Genomic DNA, 23,335 nt, shown 5'->3' on the forward strand with positions numbered 1-23,335 from the left:
GATAAGGGCCCAGGTTGCATGAAGCTTTAATGAATGCAGTAGGGAAATAATGAAATAGGTTCGTAAATGGAATTCTGCAAAAATCAACCATGGTTCATACCTCATTCAACTTTTTGCCAGTTCTGAGAATCATCACAGATATTATCCATTTCTTCCATTGTTGCAAAATGTCCTGTTACATTTCTATAATTTTAGAAATAGAGCAATAGGCTGTGAATATTCACAAGCCAGTGGCAAGTTGTTGGCCATAGCTGGTTGCTATTCAAGAGACAACCGTAGTCCATTATAATAAGCTGGTCCATTCAACTAGAACTGGTTTTACCAGTTCCAGCAGATGCAGGGCAAAATAGTTTTGTGCTGTAAACAGAATCAGTTAGATTTAGTGCTCAAGTTCCCATTTCAAATATTTACACATGCAAAATCTTGAAAGTAAAGAAACCTTTACTGCAATTTCAATTACAGGCACAGTTTAAAGTGTTCCACTGAATTTATTTCTAGTTTTTTTTAAAACATTTGGTAAGTGCCAACTGTCTGTATGTTGTAACCAGGATGAAAGCAAAATGATTTTGCACTGAAGCCACATCATTGGTTATTGCATACAAGAGAGACATGCTAGCTGTGCAGGCTGCAGAGAACCAGAGCAAATGTATAGGAACATTCTTTGGGTAAACTGCTTCAGCAGCTTGTCTAGCAATTGATTAACAAGGCAATTACAAGTCTATTGTACAAAGGGAGCAGAGCCTCTGAGCAATTGTAATAAAACTGTTCAGAAGTGTAGCCAGTCACCACAAAACTCAAAAACATGGTTACAACTGTAAACCTTTAGGATAGGTGCTTGCAATCAGGTATTGACAGTTAGCATTTTATATAAATCAGCTTCAATACAAATGAATTTCAATACAATAAATCTACAAGATCAGATGCTTAACGGAATGCAATTATACAAAAGCCATTACACTACCATTCACAGGAGTTCATTGCACTACTGCGAGATTGGCTTGCGATGCTTAGAATGGAGAGAAAAATGTAAAGTGTAGAGAAGGTTTTGAAAACTATTTCAGCAAATAGTAAAAGGCTACAGAATAAAATGTTTACACAAACTAATCCATGCTTTGTATCAAATGTTCAAGTTAATGGAACTATGCAGAAAAGTTGTGTTTGACACTATGGTTACCTTGTTTTATAATGAATTTATAACAATGAAGATACCCAAATGGTATCAAATCCCACCCCCGTTCCCCCATCCCCTGATCATACAGTACTTAAACCCACACTGTCATGAGGTGCTGGTGTTCATGGTCAGGTCAACACTAAACTCCTCCCATTGCCCTATTTCAGATACTAAGCATTACACAGCAAGTCAAAGGCTCAGACTAAAGTGTTTGAAAAGTAGCCATTCGGAAACCAGGGGAAGAGCAAGTCTCCATATACTGTGTAAATAGTTGATAAATGTTATTACGTCTAATACAGTACATGCGATAGTATGCATTAGATCCCTACAACAACACACACTTGCGTCTCTTCTTATGTTTGACTTGTAATGCAGCCCTTGTGGCCATCTCAAAGACTTCCCGGACTCCTTCCTTTGTTTTGGCAGAGCACTCCATGTAACCAAAAGCACTGATCTTGTTGGTCATATCCCGCCCTTCCTCTGGCTTTACAGGTTCCTGCGAGCAGAAAAATCATGAATTAGCAACCACTGATCAAAGCCAAGCTAATCACTAATACTACATTTTAAAGCAAGTATCACTAGAACTAATAGCCTTGTTAAACCTGCATGTGGAAGCTTTGACCAAGTGAGATTCAACAAGTTGAAATGGAAAAGTGTGGCATTTCTGCAGAACTAGAGGCTTGCCAATAATGGATTGTAGGAAGCAAAGTGGAATATAGCCATGGATGGATTTAACTGGGGGTATCACCAATAACAGTTATATTCTGTGCTTGTCAAATCCCTCATTTTTTTTTTTGAGAGGTGACAGTTTGGGGGGGGGTCACTATTCTTGTCTTGTTTTTTGTACAGGGAGGGGTCTTGAGGACCAATGTTCTTGTTTTGAGGGGGAGGGGTTTTGGTGGGGGTAGCTGTTCTGGGTCATTAGTTTTATGCAGGGAATTCTGGGAAGGGGTTGATGTTCTTGTGTTTTGTGCAGAGATGGAGTTTGATATTCTTGTGCATTGTGGGTAGGGCAGTTTGAGGGTCTATGTTCTGTTTTGTGGGGAGGGGGCTTGGGGGTTGTTGATTGTGTTACTGTTTTTTGTCTGGAGGGTGGGTTTGATGTTTCTTTGAAAGACTCCATAATTTTTCTGTTTCGTGGTTACCTGGAGAGGACGAATCTTAAGAGTTGTATACTACATTAAGTAGTTTGATAATAAATGTACCTTTGAAGCTTTTGCTGGACTAGAAGCTCATGTCAACCAACATGGACAATGAAACATAGCAAAATCAAGACTGTCACACACAAGATTTCAACCCTGTGTTCTCCAACAGGAAAATGCCCACTACGCTATTCCTCTTGCACAATGTAATAATAGACTGTACTTCAAAGGACCAAGTTGAGAGTTTTATTTAGTCAAGTGAACACCAACAGACAGTATAAAGAACTTGCCCATCTTGATAAAGCAATGCCAGAATCCATTTTGGAAAAATTGATAAACTCAATCTCCCCACCAATAATCCCACTGCCAAGCAAATGGAAGCAAGCGATTCTATACAAACAGCATATGGTACAATATATAGCATTTAAATTCATCTCATTGCCTTCCATCTAAGCAGCCTTAAACTTGTTCTACAACATCCTTCTAGGCAGCTGTTTCAGATTATTCTCAAAAAAATTAGATAAAAATAAACTAATGCAAGGACAAGAGATGCTCTGACAAAGATATGCCAGTGTGAAGACCAAATTGCTTCAGAAGACTAGCATATCAGATACATATGCAGAACTACAAGAGGGAAGAGTTGCTAGTATCAGATTACCAAATCTAGATGCACTTCCTTGAACACAAAGCAAGTCAATTTTAGCTCAACTGGGAGGGAAAGTGCCTGCAGCAAATAGAGGGGTGGAGCAAACATCCTGTTGTACTAGTCTTAAAATAACATAATTCAGTTCAGTTAGAGGTCTAAAATTAAAAATGAGACTTCCATTCAAACAAAATTTCACTCAGTTTAGAAGCACAAGATTGGGTCATTAACCACAGTAGCACAGCAGTTAGCAAAATGCCAGCACCAGCAACTCTTGTTCAATTCCCACAGCTAAAAGGAATCTGCACACCGACCATGTTGATTTTCTCTAGATGCTCTGGCTTCCTTCCACATTCCAAAAACACAGGTTAGTAGGTTAATTGGTTAAATGGGTGTAATAGCTTGTTGGGCCAGTTACTGTACTGCATCTCAAATCTGTTGAGAAATTGTTACATGGAGTAATTTAATGGTTGGGGACAAAAAATACAAGCCTCCATCTTCAAAGACAAACTTTGAAGTCAGGTCTTAGAGACTAGGAAATCAAGAGGAGACCAGCAGCAAGCATTGTCACATCTGCTGCAAAGTAGAAAAATGGAAGCAGATGAGCGAAACTTGTAAAAGCTCAAAATTAGCTAAAATTAAACATGCACAAAAGTCAACTTGGCAGATTAATGGGAAAGGAGACAGTAAAGTGGTTCGCACAAAGCTTCACAGTACCAGCAACACAAGTTAATTTCCCCACTGTCTAAGGAGTTTTATTATTATCCCCATGACTGCCTGTGTTTCCTTTGGGTGCTCTGGTTTCCTCCTACATTCCAAAGACACTAGTTGGTGGGCTAATTCTCACTGTAATTTGACATGTGATTGAAGCTAGGGTTAAAATAATCAGGGTTGTTGAGTGATAAAGCCCTATCCTGCACTGTAATAAGTAGTGGATTATGCCTTGCAGCACCTCTTTCAATCTCATCCCATTTCTTGCCCTTCCCATTTAATTCTTAACTGGCAAAATATGGAGAAACACAAGTTCCGCCTTTGAAGTGTAAATACAGATTAGATTGATCAAGTGTCCAAGCTACTGACCACAAATTTTGCAATTCTTTAAATGTTCAAAGGCAATGCAAATACTTCATTTCTGCACTTCCTTCTCTGGATATTTTTGTATAGCCACTGTAATGCTTATTAAACAAGGTCTGGAAAATGGGCAAATTTGTGTTAATGTTTGGGAGGGATAGATGAATGCTAATAAACAGACCCATGGACTCATTCTCTCAATAAGAGTTTTATACAATAGAGTCAAATTTGCACAAAATCAGATTCAAATAGATTCACTTGAATGTGAATGGGGAAATGGTCACAAACATTGGAAATCTTTCAATCAAATGAGAAACCCAGGGAATAGAGTCAGCATTTAAACAAAAGGCGGCAAAGACATTCAACTTTTCAGTAAAATCCAAATACCATAAAGCTTTATGATCACACCCATAAGTGCAACAGTAGTAACAAGCAGAAGTTGGATACCTATATAAAATACAGAATAATTAACTATGGAGTGGGTAGGGTTTAGCAAGACAGTAATTGACCTGACCTCTGGTCTAGAGCAAAGTTTTGCTGAATTACTGTGATAAAAAAGGTTTTTAAATCATTAAACCAATCACCCAAGTCCAACGTATCTTGGGTAGGCTTCAAGTCAGAAGGCTGCCCAATTTTTAATCACCTTGCCTTGATGTATACCTGAAACTATTGCCACATGAGATCTGTTTGAATAGGATCCAAGCTGCACCATAAAGTTTTGGGAAAAAAGCAATAAATTCAAGCCACAATGATTATTTCATCTAGCCTGCCGCTGAGACTTCTTCCAATTAGACTGGCTTAATATTGCAGAATAACTGAAAAAAATTAGAAAATGTATAATTCTGTTGAACAAGACTAGCCTTTGTTCAGGAAGTGCCACAGTAATTAGAAAGGCATTGGAAACACTGAAAAATCAACCCCATTACTTAAAATGACAGATGAATTGCCCCTATTGAAAATGTAAACCAGTCAGAGGTTAAGATTTGAAGTGCACAAAATTACAGGGGCTTTAAGAAATATTGCCAATTCTAAGTGGACATGTTGTAAACTTTAAAATGAAGATTTTAGTAAATTCAAAATTTTTTAAAACAGGCCTAGAAAAAGTGCAATTTATATACATATGACAGCAGACCATCGCAGTAGGATGTAGTTACTCCACTCAAGCCAATGGAGTCTGCTCTGAAATTCTATTATGACTGATTTATTACCCCCCTCAACCCCAGTCTCCCACCTTTTCCCCTTAACCTCCAACACCAAATCAAGAACTCAACTACTTTAAATATACCCAGTGACATGGCCTCCATAGCGTTCTCTGGCAATAAATGCCACAGATTCACTGCAAGCTGGCTAAAGAAATTCCCCATTTGTGGGCAACTGAGCCTAGACTCCCCCTACTAGACGAAACATCCTCTCCATATTCTATCGAGACCTTTCAATATTTGATGGGTTTCAATGAAGGTTCACCCCTCATTCTTCTAAATTCCAGCATGTACAGGCCTAGACCCAAACACTCCTCATACATTGAATCCAGGAATGAGTCATTGTCCTGAACCTCCTCTGGATCCTCTCCAATATTAGCACATTTCTTCGAAAGGAGGCCAAAAACTGCACAATGCTCCAAATGTGGTCTGATCAACACCCTGAAGCCCCATTACATCCTGGCTTTTTATATTTTAGTCCTCATGAAATTAGAGCTAACACTGCATTTGGCTTCTCTACCAGACTCAACCTGCAGGTTAACCTTTAGGGAATCCTACAGAAGGATTCGTCCCATTGTACCACTGGTTTTTGAATTTTCTCCATATAGAAAATTGTCTATACCAATATACCTTCTGCCAAAGTGCATGACCATATACTTCCCTACACTATTCAATCTGCCACTCATTTGTTCATTCTCCCAATCTATTTAAGTTCCTGTAGACACCCAACTTCCTTGACACTACCTGCCCCTCCATTGATCTTCATATTGTCTGCAAACTTGGCCACAAAGACAGCAGTCAACCAGAAAAGGCCCCCCTTTATTCTGACTACCTCTTACCAGTCAACCAATCCATCCATGCTATACCTTTCCTATCCATGGGCTCTAACAAGGTGCTGCACATGAGGCTACTGAGATCAAAGGCCTTCAGAAAACCCATTTAAACATCCAATGACTCCTTTGTCTGTCCTGCCTGATTCTTCAAGCAATTCCAATTGTCAGGCAAGATTTCCCCTCAAGGAATCATGCTGGTTTTGGCCCATTTTATCATGTGCTTCCAAGTATGCTGAAAACCCTTGGCTTTAATAGGCTCCAACATCTTCCCAAGCACTGGAGTCAGGCTAACTGATCTATAATTTCCCTTCTGCCTCCTCCTCTTCTTGAATGGAGTGACATTTGCAATTTTCCAGTCCTCTAGAACTATTGCATAATCTAGTGATTCTTGAGAAATTACCAAGCCCTCAATCTCTTCAGCTACCTCCTTCAGAACCTCTGATGCAATCAAACTGGTCCAGATGACATATACACCTTTAGAACTTCAGCTTTCAAAGCACCTCCTTCATAACATCAACACTTCTGCCTCAACAGTCAAATTTCTGGCACACTGCTCATGTCTTCCAGTGAAAACTGATGGAAAATACTTAAGCTCATCAGCAGTTCTTTGTCTCCCCACCACTACCACCTCTCCAGCAGCTGAATATCCACTCTTGCCTCTTACATCTGAAAAAAGATGTATCCTCTTACATTATGGCTCTCCCCTTATGGCATAGTTGTCTTCTGTCTTGGGATCCAGCACCAACCTGATTTTCACAATCTACCTGCATACTGAACTCTCCAATGACTATAGCAACATTCCCTTTTTACTTGCCTTTCTATTTCCCGTTGTGATTTGTACCCCACATCCTGGCTACTGTTTAGAGTCTTGAATATAACTCCCATCAGGATCTTTTTTTACCCTTCCAGTTCCTTAATTCTACACACAAGGATTCAACTTCAGGGGTCCAACTGAAATTGCAGAAGAAAGGTTAATAGAGAAAATTAAAGTGACACATACTAAGCAAACAGGGCAGAGTGGGAGTATCTTGCAGTGCTAGTCAAGTCTCCAACCGCGAGCAATTTTATGAATTGAAATGACCAGAGGAGAAAAGTTAAGAGTAAGCACAGAATGATAGAACAAAGGGAATTTATTGTGGGGTTATGTTGGAGACTGCATCCAGGCAATGCTGTGGCAGTTAAAGCAACTAAAGCAAGAACTGGTGAAGAGGAGAGCAGAGGTGCAGGCCCTTTTACCCATGTCTGTGCTATACACAAATCACAACTCAAATCTGTGTGCATAATCTATATCCTGCCATATCATACAATATCTACAAACACCCCTGTTGTATCTACTATCCTAGTAGTCTATGCAGGGAACTCACCATTCTATTTGCCCCACCGGTCCCCTTAAATACTACCCATCCCCCATCTTAAATGTAATCCCTAGTGTCAATCTGATTGAGGGTTGAACTCAATTGTAGCTCATACCCTCTAACCAAGGAGCATCCCAGTCAGCCTTTAGTAAAACCGTCAAGTTTAGCAGAAGAGCAGAGTAGGCTGTTTGGCCCATCAAGTCTGCTCTACCATTTTCCAGTCATCTCCTCTGTACCCTTTGATGCCCTGGCTAATTAAGAACCCCTCTACCTTAAATGCACCTAATGACTTTGCCTCCACAGCCACTTGTAGCAACGAAATTCTCAGGTTTACCACTCTCTGACTAAAGTAATTTCTCTGCATCTGATCCAAGTGGATGCCTTCCAATCCTGAAGTTGTGCCCTTTTGTCCTAGGTTCCACTACCATGGAAATAACTTTGCTATCAAATCTGTTCAGGCCTTTAACATTTGGAATGTTTCTATGAGATCTTTCCCCACACTCCCCCCACCCTCCATTCCCTTGAACTCCAGGGTAAACAGCTCAAGAGCTGCCAGATGTTCCTCTCACAGTAACCCTTTCATTCCTGAAATCATTCTTGTGAATCTTCTCTGAACCCAATGTCAGTATATCCTTTTTAAAATTAGGAGCCCAAAACTGCACACAATACTCCCAAATGTGGTCTCACAAGTGCCTTCTACAGCCTCAACATCACAACCCTGCTCTTGTATTCTATACCTCTAGAAATGAATGCCAACATTGCATTCGCCTTCTGCACCACCAACTCAACCTTTAGGGCATCTTGCACAAGGACTCCCAAGTCCCTTTTCATTTCTGCATTTTGAATTCTCTCCCCATCTAAAGAACAGTCTCCCTGTTATTTCTTTCACTGAAGTACATTTCCATACACTTGCCAACATTGCATTTCATTTGTACTCTAAAGCCACTGCATACTTCCTTCAATGAGTTAGAGAGTTGCACAAAATACTCCAAATGCAGCCTAACCAAAGTTTTACAGCTACAACACTTCCTTGTTATGTGCATTGCCCTGACCACTGAAGAATGCAATAAGCCAATACTACCCCATCTACTATAGTCATTCACACTTGTTACTTAGCCCAGTATGTTGCTCTACAGCTGTTGGAAACATCACGTCATTCCCATTTTGAACATCAAAATATCTTCCAACTTTTTTCCTGCAACCCCTCAATTACCATCACCCTTTGCACACCATATTCTCAGTTTTGCAGATAAGTGATCAGCAAAATATTGCTATTTTAAAGCAGCTTGGGAGACCAAATATCAGAGCAGAATCTCCCCATTTAACATTGTTGTTTAGTATTTTAACAATTCATCCCAATTAAGCCACACAGCATTTCAAATGAACTGCAGAGTACTAGTGAACAGCTTCACAATTGCTTTTATTTTCCTAGAAATACATCAATATTGTCATTCACATCTGTTAATATTTCCTGGGTGATATAATCAAAATGTAAAGCACTCCCTATTCAAATTGGCTTTTATCCCAGGCCTTCTGTTGCTCTTCCCTCTTGAACTTTCATACCAAAAACTAAGGAATTCTTTCTGATTTTAGTATCTAAGATTTGGCATTGTACAATAATCTCATCCTCTCAAGGGCCCATTAATGGCCTGGCTAATCATCTGATCACTAGCACAACTTTCTAGCTGTGTTCCATCTGTTATCCAATGTACAATTTGACCATTTTAGACATTACAGCATAGAATCAAATGCAGGGACAAATGAAGTAGGTCAAAGTTTTACTGAGATACCCAGCTCTACAAAACACCATTGAAAAATACCTGTTTCATCTTGGCAAGTTCTTTCCTCGTGTTTTCATCATTTCGCAAGTCCTTCTTGTTTCCGACTAGAATTATTGGCACACTGGGACAAAAGTGCTTCACTTCAGGTGTCCACTTCTCAGGAATATTTTCTGCATGAAGTTTAATACTATATTAATAATTGCCATGTGATTATTTTGCATTAGTTACAAGATAGCCTGAATAATAATGAACTTACCCAAGCTGTCCGGACTATCAATTGAGAAACACATTAAAATAACATCGGTGTCTGGATAGGAGAGAGGTCTGAGTCTATCATAATCTTCTTGCCCAGCTGTGTCCCAGAGTGCAAGTTCAACCTGCAACAAAATGCAACTTGCTATCTGGAGCAAAAAACCAATCCATTCTGTATTACATTATAAATATAGGCAAGTTAGCTCAACCACGGCAAATAGTAGTGACAACAAAATCTAAACTTCATATCCAAAACTGAACTGAACCCAATTCCAGTCAACCTGATCAACATTAAACATTGACCCAAATTGTTTAAGAAATCTTTGAGAATTTAGTTAAGATGCCAACAGTTAGCAACATTCAGTGTATTATAGTTGACCCAGATGTGCAGCACTCAACTGCCAAAATAGCTATTTTATATCCCTTTTGATGTTTTACAATGTACAAGCATTTTTAATTTAGGAAATCCAAAGGGAAAAAATAGAAGTGTAAACTTTATTTTCATTATATGAATTGTTTGAACCAGTTGACATGTTGGAACAACAAGCAAACTCACCTGCTTGCCATCCACTTCGATGTCTGCAATGTAGTTTTCAAAAACAGTTGGTACATACACCTCAGGAAACTGATCTTTACTGAAGACAATCAGAAGACATGTCTTGCCACAAGCACCATCTCCAACGATCACCAACTTTTTCCGAATTGCAGCCATCTCTAGAAGAAAAGCTCAATTAGTAATGAAGACAACAATCTGAAATGTGCCCTGTTTAGTACAAATGGTGAAATTTGGACTAAACTGAAGCATTGTGATACAGAGATCAACTAGCAATTAAGTTAATGCTTCAGTGCAATAGAATAAAACATGTCATTATTCACTCAAATCCCACTCTTCTTCCATAGTCAAGTTTGTGCATGATTAAATAGGGGGTTCAATTGGAAACAAAATGAAAAGCATTCAATGGCTTTGTGAGACTGGAAGTTAGATGTGGATGTTGCATTTAGTTTGATGCTAGTCAAAACTTGCCAATACCACTTATGGTGCTCCTTCCCCTTCTCCACCCCCCACCCTTCCTCCAATTCCATTTGCTCAAGGTACAAGCAATGAGTTAATGGACCTCTGGCTAATTGGGACACATCAGGAGGAGCACATTATGGCCCAATTAATCAGCTGGTCTAATTAGTCAAAGCTTTATTGAAGTTAAGCACAAAACTGCTACTGTTTAATGAGTTAAAATTTATGCATTTAAATGAAATACAGAATTAGAATACTACCAATACTGCTACAGTAATAAAGAACTTACTTCCAATAGAGGAATATCTCTTCATTGACTAAATGAACAAAATCAGATAACTAGTGCAGATAATGTATTGCCTTTAATGTTAAATGACAAACCTCCAAATCAGTTTTCATAAGAACATTCAAGATGACTGTAGATACCTTCAAATTTTTTTGCACTCCCAATCGTTTCTGGCACCACCAAGTCCGAACACCTGAAACTGGTAAATTCTTAACTTATTTCTCAATTATCAGTGACAAATCAGTGCTTCTTGAACACAAACTATTCAAAACTGATTGGTCTGAGCATGTAGCATGCAACAGCCACCCAAGCGCAATAGATATTAAATAGAAAGTGTTCAGCAAGTTTCCTGTCCCAATCAAGCAGCACAGTTCTCAGATAAATTGAGGGAATGCCATTTTCTTGATTTAATTGTTCCGTGGGTTGTTCCAAATAAGCCACTGCCTCAATTAACTGGAATCCACTACCTTGAAATACATTCTTCCATTACTGGATATAGTAGTCAATACGCACATGGTGTCATACACAAGATAATGCCTAGATTAATAAAAATACTAGCCACTGGAACAGCACTGCACTGGTGAATAGAATATTTCATACACGCAAAAGGAACTAAACAAATGTTTATCCTGCTGATGTTACTAACCATAGGCCAAAACAGAATATTACGCAAGAGATGATGGATTGAGAAGTGTTGCTGTACGAGGAGTCTGGATGCCCCATCACATTACTACATGCAGAGGCAAATGGCACTGTTTACTTATTTGCAGACCTAATGTACAGGCACAGAAGTCTTGCCACAAAGACAGGGCAGCTCTGGCCTATATGCCAGAGAAAATGCAGTAAGGATTCACCTGACTGATTCTTTTGGGGGGGGGGGGGGAGAAGAGGAGAGAAGGAGAAGGGGAGGTGGTGGTTGTACTCTCTCATTTGGGCTAACTAGGTTTTATTCACTTCAGTTTAGAATTAAAAGATGTCACAAGCATTCACAATTCTGAAGACTCTTGATAGACAAGATCCCTTTGCCTATAATAGGAGGGGGCTAGGACAAAAAAGTTTAAAAAGCTTAGGGCAGGGTCAAACAGCCTCCTCTGGCTTTCATTCAATACAATACAGCACAAAAATGCCAAAACTCCCAAGTGTCCAAAGCTGAACTTAAGCTAGACTGCTATCAACCAAGGTAGACTGATGACTGAAAATTGTATCCAAGCAGGAGCACTGGTGGCCAGATTCCCCATGCCTCATGCTGGAAGCCACAAGACCCCTCACCAAATACAGTTTGACAATTACTTATCCCATCCTAATCTTATGTCATTAAGGCTTAAAGAATCAATGGGAAGTTTGTGCAACCTACAAGGCTTTTTAAGCCTTCAAAGCCCACAAGCCACGAGTTTTCAGCAAGTCCTATCCAAATGGGCATCAATTGGCAAGTAGACAAAATGAGAGCATTGTAAAAGTTCTGCATTCATAAAATGATTTGTCTAACAGTTGCCCTGCCCACATCAACAAGTATTGCAGAGAAAGGAATAAACTAGTAATCATTCTAAATTGAAAGGCTTCAAGCCACAGTGGGAAAGAAATACTAAGGCTTCTGACGGAGCCTACAGATTAGACTTCAAAACGTGCCAAGCCCAAGAGTAGTGTTTCCTTCTAACCACACCCACCAAGCTAAAATTCAAACTTCAGGAGTCAGGAATGAAGAGTCTATTTGTCAAGTTCCAGCTGTGAGTCAGAAACACCATTACTTATAGGTCTTGGTTTGGAACAAATGTGCTTCCTGTCAGGAGACTGAGGCCAACCAAAGAGGAAGAGGGAGGAACACCCATAAGTAGCAACAGGAATACAACGTTTGCATATTGGTAGCCCAGTCAAACATCCAGGAAGTAATTTAGCTGCGTTCAGTTTGGAAAAGGAACAGGGCAAAGGAAGAGACTTTGTCCAGAGGGATCACTGCCAATTGTGTATTTGGAAATTGTTACACCCTTAAACCAATTTTAATGGAAGTACACTGCAGACCCAGCAATGCAGAAGTCATTTAGCCCTCACTCTACTCCAAGGTAAACAATAGAAGTCACCTAGTCATCTTTAATCATTTGCTACGTGCTCAGAATATACCTCCAACTCATTCACGTCAATGAACAAGTTGAGATCTACTGGGAACGTGAGAAGAAACAATCTGTTACAGATAGGCCACTCATTAAGGTTTACCCTATGATGCAATTTCCGAAAGGAGCAACACAAAGTACAATTGCATGCAGCTATTCCAAATGCAAGTAATGCAAAATACAGCTCAAAAGCAGTTAAATGCCTATTAATCATTAATAAATTAGCATATATCAATTAATAACTTAAGTAACTTGCTATTTAATGTGAACAATCCATACACACTTTGCACTTCAGTACAACACAAACTTGAGGGGGAAGTTAACATTAGCTCCATGAAGTGCTTAACCATATCCAGAGCACAATGCATTTTGCAGTCAAAGAAAAAGGCCTAATTTTGGAAAGCAAATCAAATTAGTTTTAATAAAAGTGATTCTACTTTATTACAGAAATAGAACATGACAAAAGCAGAGCAGGCATACAGTTGGATCAGCTAAATCAGAATAGCTACCAGAAGTTAATGAAACCAATAATATCCTAGATGTAGCTGATTTCATAACAAATGAAGTGTAATGGCCAAAGTATTTCCAGCATAACCTGCAGACAACTACCTGCTGTTCCACTGTCAGGGGCAATATCTACTGTTTAGATATTGCCACTAATAGCCATCTTCCCATACAAGGGGCAACCCAAAGGACTTGTTCTCAATGATGGTCTCCAAAGGTCACTAGTTTACCTTTGGATTCATTACAATCCAATGGGAAGTTTCACTCATTATCACAATCAAATAGCAAGATAGATCAGTAATCTTGCAAGGCAGAACACATGACCCATGGCTGCATCATCTTGTTTCAGTTTTCCAAAGCTTTCTCTATCCATGTGTTGTGCCAATCAAGATTAATGATTTACCTCACCATTTTCCAGCAAAAAAGCCACACTTTAATTACTTGAGTATCAAGAAATTGTAAATAAACCCAGCAATGAGCTCCCACTGAACCAAGGTAGAGGATTCTTCAGATTTGCAGTCCAAGGGAAGAAATCTCTAGTGAAAATGGTCCACCTCTTGAATGATATTTGCTCATATCAGCTAGGAGAAAACATCCTCCCTACATCAAACTGACTGAGAATAAGCAGATTTTTCTCTAAAGATGTTTTCCTTTTCTAAATGCAGTATCATGTAAACATCAACTCTTTAGCATGGAGAAAATGTTGTCAGTTGCTAATCAATTCCTACTTCCGGTAGAATTCATTACAAGAGCCATTGGGGTATTCAACATAGAAGGAAAAGCAAATATAGCATAAAATTTATTGAACCCCAGAAGGAAATGAATGAAATTTAGTTCAGATGTTTGGAAAGTCCTTTGAAGTCCTACTTTAATGAAAACTATAGAGCCTACCAGACTGGACACAAGACAAAATTGACAGCCAGACTAGCAATACAGATTAAATGACACTCCATGAATACTTACTGATGCTCAAGCAAAAACAGTCATGTTATACAGGGAAATCCATGTTTTGATAATATTTACTAAACAGCACAGTAGCACGATTTTACCTCATCAGCAGTACAATGTTACAAGGGACCAAACAGCTAGCTCACTGAACTGAATATTCCCATCCTGGAGAGATGAATAACGATTGTCCTCCAGAGAAAGTGCTAAACAATTTTCCTATTACTCCCTTTCTAGTTTGAAAGCCGACACTTGTATCAAAATTCTACTTAGCAAGTTGAAGGATAATGCACAACCATGAATACTGTAGCAATGGAACTTGATCTTGGATCAAATTTTGTGCCACCCAAGATGAATTAGGTCAGTATTTTTGATCAGATTAAGCAATTTTAAGAAAAAGGAAATTGATCTTCCTCAATGTACAGCAGAAAACTACATGTCATGGACTTGCATTTTAACTATTAACCCATGAAGGACTGAAATCCATTGAGAGTTTTAGTTTAAAGAAAGTATTGGTTATCAAACTATTTCAATAATGAATACATATAGATTTAACTAGTGAACTTCAAAACAAAGCAGCAAACTCAATGGAAAAGTACTTCATGATAAAGGAAATGTTATCATGAAAGTAAAAATAGTAATTGGGAGAAATGTCATGTTCACTTTGTCTCAATGGAAAAGATGGATTGTAGTCAGTGAAGCAAGTGTTCACATGTGCACATGGATGCTTACAACTTTAGAGTTAACTTATTTGCAAATCCTCTGCTTCACCGTTCTTTTCTACACCCCATGTACATACCAATGCCTTTCTGCAGGGATCATTAAGCTCACAGCACCATTAAATATCATGTCTTTCAAATATTTCTGACCACTGCTACATCCTTTCAAAAAATTTAAGCTTTGCTTTCAAGGCATTACAAGAAACTTATTGTACACTTGGAAGATCTGATAAAGGTGTTTGTTTCATGGTAGACAATATAGAACTAGCCAATACCAGAAACTGACACTCTCATGACATTTTCTACAAAGTAGCTGGATTCAATTTAAGCCAGTAAGAAAACTAATGTATTAAATACTGTTACACCTCTCCCCCTCCCCAATTTAACACACTCATCCTGCACTGATCACCATTTTTATTGCTGCTATTTCACAAATTTATACTGCAGCTTGTTTTATTTTAATGTTACTGGCAGTATTATGACTTACACCTCACACTGTCAATTTAATCTTCAGGCCAAGTCACTCACTTATGCTAATATGTGTGACAATGTTTTGATTGTAATTATGTGCTATGTAAGACTATGTACTGTTTTGCACCTTGACCACTAAGGAAGAATATTTTGTTTAGCTGTATGCATGGGTATGAGTGAATGACAATTAACTTGAACAATGCAAGTCACATCTAATGGACAGTTATGGTTCATGAAAAGCAGACCAATGTTGCTGTTCCTCCATTAAGTATTTCCATCATTTTATTCCTGAAAAAAGTACAACAGCAATAAGCTTCTATACTCAAAGCAATCAATTAAAATGGGAGCAAATTCAAGCAACAATTTCATCAGTTAAAAACTGCAAGGGTGGAGCACTATTAGAAAAGTTTTGATGCCACTACACTAATCAACATAAAGTAGTTTCTGGAATTGAAAACATAGTATGGTACACTGAACCCAGGAATAGAGCGAAATTAGCTCAACTGAAGCAAAGGAGAACAGGTCCAATTGATTAAGGGCCTTTCCACAGTGAGTGATGGGAGTCCTGCTGAAGTGTCTTGGCCCAAAACGATGATTGCACTCTTTTCCATAGATGCTGTCTGGCCTGTGAGTTCTTCCAGCATTTTGTGTGTTGCCTAGGTATTAAGCAAGACAGGGTTTGCATTATGTCTGTGCCCAAGATGTGTTTGCCATGTGCAATAGATCTTTGTCTCCATCACTGTCAAAACTATGTGCTAGCTAATGGCAATGGTCAACCTGATGAGATGAGGACTCTGTGGGTCAGGATCAACCACGGATGTTGCATCCTAGCTATTTAGATACGCAAGCCAGGGCAGTACGTGTGGCCCATTCTCCACTCATCTAATGAGCCCAAAGGAACAGCAAAGACTGTTCCACCAGCAGCATTGCAATTGCCAGACAGCACTGAACTCAATGTAGGACTGCCTTGGGCAATCCAGCTCTTTCCACTCAGGGTTTACTCCTGAAGCCTTCTTCATGAGTGGGCATTGTTGCAAGGCAGCAGAGCTTTGAGATCAGAGCTGTCCTTCTAGATGAGCTGCCAACCACAGCTGACAAGCTCCATCTGCCCAAAGTGATTGGTTTTAAGGCGCCAGTAGCTCGCCTTTGCCTCTTCTGTCAGAAATTATTCCACCAGGTTTAGTAGCTAAGCCACAAGTGAAGACCAGGAGCTGCTGAACCATAAAAATTCAGAAACAATCCACTCCAAACTGAATTGGAGATCCTCAACACAGCTCAACCACTTTTGCTGGTAGAAAAAAAGATGCAAAATTGCCAAACAGCTTTCAACTCTGATAAAACATGTTCAATTATCCATACTTTTACAGGTTTATTACTCTCGGCTGTAAACTAACATCAGGTGCAGTTCTGAAAGGATTAGGCTGCAATGCATTCAATCTACCATTCACATTTTTGCTGTCTAGCTCCATCCTACATTTAAGAGCATGTCCACCTCCTACTCAGGAGCCAGGGATTATTTGGATACCCATTCAATTTAAATTAGCCATCAAGAACCAGGTGTTTTTTCTTCCTCATCCGAAGTGCAGAAATTAGTTTACCAAGATCATCTTCCTGAACCATTGGATCAGAAACACAGGCTACTGAAAATAACTAGTAAATTTCCAGGGTAGCAAAAACTTTAAAGAATCAGACTATTTCCTCTGATAAAGCTGGGGAATTCCAAATGACCAACAGCACCTCCACCCAATTATATTTGTGACTGTTTAACAGTCAGTTACTGGACAACTGCCACATCTATTTTTTTTAAAAAAGATCAGTACAGACTTGCAAGCTAAAGAAACTAAACAAAGATGACAGAACAATTCCAATAGTGCCATTTTTCTTCTAACTCCCTCCACTAAGAATTTCTAGTAGCATTGAAACACCATTAAGGCAACTCCCAATTCCTCACTGATACCATCTGTCAAGAATAACAGGGAAGCAATCTGTTTCTGTAGGATACACAGAAACACCTCCCAATCATCTGCTTTGCACATTAAACAATGGGTCTTGATTTACATTACACAGCAGAGCATGTATTGGAGGACAGGTATGGTGAACCAGTTCAGTGTTCAAGAGAAGTCAGTATGGTTGTTTAAGATTTATCATCCATACTTATATCTCAATAAAACTACCCTTGGACTCTTGAAGGGCATTAACCTACTCCAAACTTAACTGCATGTGGAACTAGTTATAAATCTTCAAGATGATGTATTAAATTCAGCACCATGCAGATTCCCAAAAACTAGAATCAATAGCTGTACGAGAGAACACATGAAGTACGGATCAGAGAATAAGGACACAAAAGGTTAAAAAGATAGGAAGTAGTCAAAGGTAAATCAGATCAATGCCAGGAGAAATTTAAGGAAAGGAGTTTTTGTTTTAACACCAGTGACAGTCACTACAAGGTATAATTATCATTCAGGTCAAAATTATCTTCTAAATACTACAGGAGGGAAATTTTTGATTACAACCAATGATGCAGTAGGCTGCAAAAAACATGGCTTGTATTGAAGTTAATAGTTAAACTGGTGACCTCATTGTCATCTTACTGCTATTGTAAGCAGTTACATCAATGATCTCAATTCTATGACCCATATGTTGAGTTTAAACATTTTAACGTGCTAGTGGCCTACTTAACAGATGTAGACAATTATTTTGATAAAATGAGCCAATGACAAATATGATAGTGTATGAACATGGTATAATTTATCAAACATGCATCTGCAATGCAAAACAATGCAAAAAACAAATCACAAATGACAGTTGGCAAAAGGATTAGCCTAAAATTCAGTAGACTTAGTTTGTCTATGAATATTAAAATTTCCACTGCATAATTACAGAATTGTTGGTTTAAATCCCTCTCCAAGTGTCTCATACACCTTCAAATTGCAGCTTAAAATAATGTTTAAAACAGACTGAATTTGTCATTCAACCAAGTGTGTACACCTGTCAAGTGTTTTACAATATAGGAGTAAGTTAAATGATGTTATGTAAATGGAATTTTGGGGCATGCCAACTGGTAACAATTAATTTAAAGCATGTGGACAGCAGATGACCTTATAACATGAAGATGCAAGAGGTTAAGGTGGGAGGGAAAACAAGCAGAATTACTCCACAGAATCTGAGGCAGTGATGTTCAAAAATTTATTCTCCAGCCACTGCCACCCTCCTCCATCTATCTGCATCCAATGCCCCAATGTCAAAAATAATTTTCTGCTGGAAGGGCTTTGCCACTTTTCTTATCCAACTCTGGATGGCAGCAAACATTGGTCCCATTATCTAAATGATCAAATGCTGTGAACAAGCCCAGACTAAGTTTGTGTTATTTAAACATCACAAGGCAGCTCAATCCTCTTTTCTGGAAGCATTTCCAGCAATTCCTCTTACTCCCCAACATTCAGCAATTCTCAAAACTTGAAAACTGTCCTAAATTTTTTTTATATACCAGCTAAATCTGTACAATTAAACTTTTAAATAGGTCAGCCAGAAACAAAGGGGAAAGTATGCTACTATAAACAGATTGCATTTATGTTAGACTTGAAGAAAAATCTCCCTAAAGCACTTCAGAGGCATTACCAAAAACATTTAGAGCTAAAGATATCAGATGTGGCTAAAACTCAAAGGTGAACTTTAAGGAGTCTATGGACAGAGGCAGGGAAGGAAATGATACACTAGAAGCCAGGGGGAATAGTGGAGGTTTTTCTTCCAGAAAATAAAGACCAAAACTTGCAATTTCTCAGGACATTCCTGAGCATTGCACAGCCAATGAACTTCTTTGGAATCAAGTCACTGGTGTAATGGCACATGAAGCAGCAATGATTCACATCCAAGCATACATCACAGAGCAAATGTCTGCCAAAATACACTCTGCCCTCATCAGACATTCATATACTACATTCTAACTTTGAGTGCAACTTGATTTCACCCATTTCACACCTTCAGTGACTGATAAAAATTTGAAATTTTATAAATTCTACTTCACATCCTTCCAACTTTTGCCATCCCTTTTAACTTCAGGCACCCATCAACCCAACTTGATTCTATTCTTATTACCACCAGCCTATTCAGCCACACTACATGCCCTTCCAGTCACTAAACCCACTTGACTACTTCCACCATTTTACTACACTTTTCAGAACTACTTTTACCCTATTAATCTGCATTTTCAACAATCAACATGTACCATCCTCCCCAGTCAGTCCTCACCCACACCACAAGCCTATAGCCATTTCTTTTACACCAAAATCCAATAGTACCACACCAGCTGCAGTTGTTTACTATTCCCCAAATTCTGGACCATGTCCCCTTGCCTAAATAACAACCCTACCACCAGTTTACACAATTCAATGTTACTACCCAACAGTCTCACAGGCACCACTTCACCATAAAAGCCATCAGCCAGTTATGGATTGACCAAACAGGCTTAGGCACTCAACTATTCAGCTCCAAATTGCATTCTTCCAGTTGAAGACAATTCCATTTTCAGGGTTCCTGAATTTTTAGAATTCTCTCCCTCAAGCATAGTAGAGTGAATGGAAATACTCAAGGTAGATATTTAATCTACAGTGGGTATAGGAAGGAATGTGGGGTCAAATTTGTATCAGCCAGTTATGGAATCAAAGGACTCAATTACTCAACTCCAGTTTGCATTTTTCCAGCTGAAAACACGCTCCCGTTCTGCTCCTCTACACTAGCACAACCCACAGAAGCTTATCTGCTTCTTTCTTACCTTTCAACCTCTCACCCCTCCCCAAACATACGCTTACCATCAAGCCAGACCAACAGACCTTAATATCGTTCCTCATCACCCACACAATTCCCCGCCGCAGTTGCTTTTCAGGGAACTCCCACCATTTATAATCGTTCAGTTCCTCACCGAACGACCCCAACTCCGCCGCTCCTATACCCCATCCCACCAGCTCCCTGCCCCGCTCCCGACCCACTTGCCTAATCTGTGGGAGCTACTACTGCTCTCCGCTAGCCCCAAATCCATTTGAGGGGGTCGGCCAAGGCCCGCCGACGCCGCGCTCTCCCTCCGGCCTCTACCCGCCGTGAGCAGCGCTGTGGCGGCCAACCGCCTGGCCAAGACCCAGCCCTGGGCGTGGCGGCCGAACAGCGGTCGCACTCGGTAAAACCGCCGGCCGCAGCCGCATCTTTCGCGAGCAGCAGCCCGCTTCGTGCGCCGGCGCCATCGCCATCGCTCTCACCTGCTCCGAGCGCTCAAGTCGATCGGGGACCAGGGTAAACGCACGGCCGCCGCCTCAGCTCCGCTCGGTCGGGGGACAGGGGGCGGTTAATGAGCAATTGCCTACACCCCTCCCCACGTGACACCGCCCCACGTGACTTCCCCCACTAGGAATCACGGGACAATCCGTACGAATTCGACATCTCCCGCCTCGCCCCTTAAAGATGCACTCACACCTGGAAAGGGCCGGCCATGCAGCCCGTCGAAACTGCCCGCCATTCAACTTAGTGCTATCTAACGAAAGCGAAGTAAAGCATGCGCTGCGAATAAAGTGCAGACCATGCATCGTATTTGAAGAGTCACTGGGGGTGCTCCTAGATGACAGTCTAGAGTGGAGCATCAGCACAGAGGCTGTGTACCAGAGGTAGAATCATCACTTCCTGAGGAGAGTGAGGTCCTTTGGAGTAGGCAGGCTTCTCCTTCACACATTTTGCTTTCCAGTTGTCGCCGCTTCTATGTGATGGTGTGCTGGGGCAATGACATCAACACAGGTGATATCAACAGGTTTAATAAAATTAGAAAGGCCGGCTCTTATATGAGTCGAACTGGAGGCTGCAGTCTAACAAATGACCCTACAATTAGACAATAGGTGCAGAAGTAGACCATTCGGCCCTTCGAGCCTGCACCACCATTTTGAGATCATGGCTGATCATCTAATATCAATACCCAGTTCCTGCCTTGTCCCCATATCCCTTGATTCCCCTTTCCATAAGATACCTATGTAGCTCCTTCTTGAAAGCATCCAGAGAATTGGCCTCCACTGCCTTCCGAGGCAGTGCATTCCAGACCCCCACAACTCTCTGGAAGAAGAAGTTTTTTCCTTAACGCTGTCCTAAATGACCTACCCCTTATTCTCAAACCATGCCCTCTGGTACTGGACTCTCCCAGCATCTGGAACATATTTCCTGCCTCTATCTTGTCCAATCCCTTAATAATCTTATATGTTGCAATCAGATCCCCTCTCAATCTCCTTAATTCCAGTGTGTACAAGCCCAGTCTCTCTAACTTCTCTGCGTAAGACAGTCCTGACATCCCAGGAATTAACCTTGTGAATCTACGCTGCACTTCCTCTGCAGCCAGGATGTCCTTCCTTAACCCTGGAGAACAAAACTGTACACAATACTCCAGGTGTGGTCTCACCAGGGCCCTGTACAAATGCAAGAGGATTTCCTTGCTCTTGTACTCAATTCCCTTTGTAATAAAGGCCAACATTCCATTAGCCTTCTTTACTGCCTGCTGCACTTGCTCATTCACCTTCAGTGACTGATGAACAAGGACTCCTAGATCTCTTTGTATTTCTCCCTTACCTAACTTTACACCGTTCAGATAATAATCTGCCTTCCTGTTCTTACTCCCAAAGTGGATAACCTCACACTTATTCACATTAAACGTTATCTTCCAGGTATCTGCCCACTCACCCAGCCTATCCAAGTCACCCTGAATTCTCCTAACATCCTCATCACATGTCACACTGCCAGCCAGCTTAGTATCATCAGGAAACTTGCTGATGTTATTCTCAATGCCTCCATCTAAATCGTTGACGTAAGTCGTAAACAGCTGTGGTCCCAATACTGAGCCCTGTGGCACCCCACTAGTTACCACCTACCATTCCGAGAAACACCCGTTCACCGCTATCCCTTGCTTTCTATCTGCCAACCAGTTTTCTATCCATGTCAATGTCTTCCCCCCAATGCCATGAGCTCTGATTTTACCCATCAATCTCCTATGTGGGACCTTATCAACTGCCTTCTGAAAATCGAGGTACACTACATCCACTGGATCTCCCTTGTCTAACTTACTGGTTACATCCTTGAAAAACTCCAATAGATTAGTCAAGCATGATTTACCCTTGGTAAATCCATGCTGGCTCGGCCCAATCCTATCACTGCTATCTAGATATGCCACTATTTCATCTTTAGTAATGGACTCTAGCATCTTCCCCACTACTGATGTTAGGCTGACAGGTCAATAGTTCTCTGTTTTCTCCCTCCCTCCTTTCTTAAAAAGTGGGACAACATTAGCCATTCTCCAATCCTCAGGAACTGATCCTGAATCTAAGGAACATTGGAAAATGATTACCAATGCATCCGCAATTTCCAGGACCACTTCCTTTAGTACCCTAGGATGCAGACCATCTGGACCTGGGGATTTGTCAGCCTTCAGTCCCATCAGTCTACTCATCACCGTTTCCTTCCTAATGTCAATCTGTTTCATTTCCTCTGTTACCCTATGTCCTTGGCCCATCCATACATCTGGGAGATTGCTTGTGTCTTCCTTAGTGAAGACAGATCTAAAGTACTTATTAAATTCTTCTGCCATTTCTCTGTTTCCCATAACAATTTCACCCAATTCATTCTTCAAGGGCCCAACATTGTTCTTAACTATCGTCTTTCTCTTCACATACCTAAAAAAGTTTTTGCTATCCTCTTCTATATTCCTGGCTAGTTTGCGTTCATACCTCATTTTTTTTCCCTGTATTGCCTTTTTAGTTAAGTTCTGTTGTTCCTTAAAAACTTCCCAATCATCTGTCCTCCCACTCACCTTAGCTCTGTCATACTT

The 23,335-nt window shown here is 40.2% G+C and overlaps 1 protein-coding gene across 2 annotated transcripts; it reads right to left on the bottom strand.

Moving 5' to 3' along the window:
- Positions 1-423: 423 nt before the first annotated feature.
- On the bottom strand, positions 424-20,885 carry rhocb (ras homolog family member Cb). 2 transcript variants are annotated; one of them, XM_059950308.1, is made up of 6 exons: positions 20,739-20,849; positions 10,886-10,944; positions 10,004-10,161; positions 9,452-9,572; positions 9,235-9,365; positions 424-1,667 (listed from the first exon to the last, which is right to left on the bottom strand). In XM_059950308.1, the coding sequence occupies exons 3-6, from the start codon at positions 10,157-10,159 to the stop codon at positions 1,497-1,499; spliced, it is 579 nt and encodes a 192-aa protein (XP_059806291.1). In that variant the 5' UTR covers positions 10,160-10,161; positions 10,886-10,944; positions 20,739-20,849; the 3' UTR covers positions 424-1,496. The 2 variants fall into 2 exon arrangements, with proteins under 2 accessions (XP_059806291.1, XP_059806290.1); XM_059950307.1 differs by lacking the exon at positions 10,886-10,944 and having other exon boundaries at positions 20,739-20,885.
- Positions 20,886-23,335: the final 2,450 nt, after the last annotated feature.

The sequence above is a fragment of the Hypanus sabinus genome, chromosome 25 (genome assembly GCF_030144855.1).
Source record: "Hypanus sabinus isolate sHypSab1 chromosome 25, sHypSab1.hap1, whole genome shotgun sequence".
NCBI classification, from domain to species: Eukaryota; Metazoa; Chordata; class Chondrichthyes; order Myliobatiformes; family Dasyatidae; genus Hypanus; species Hypanus sabinus.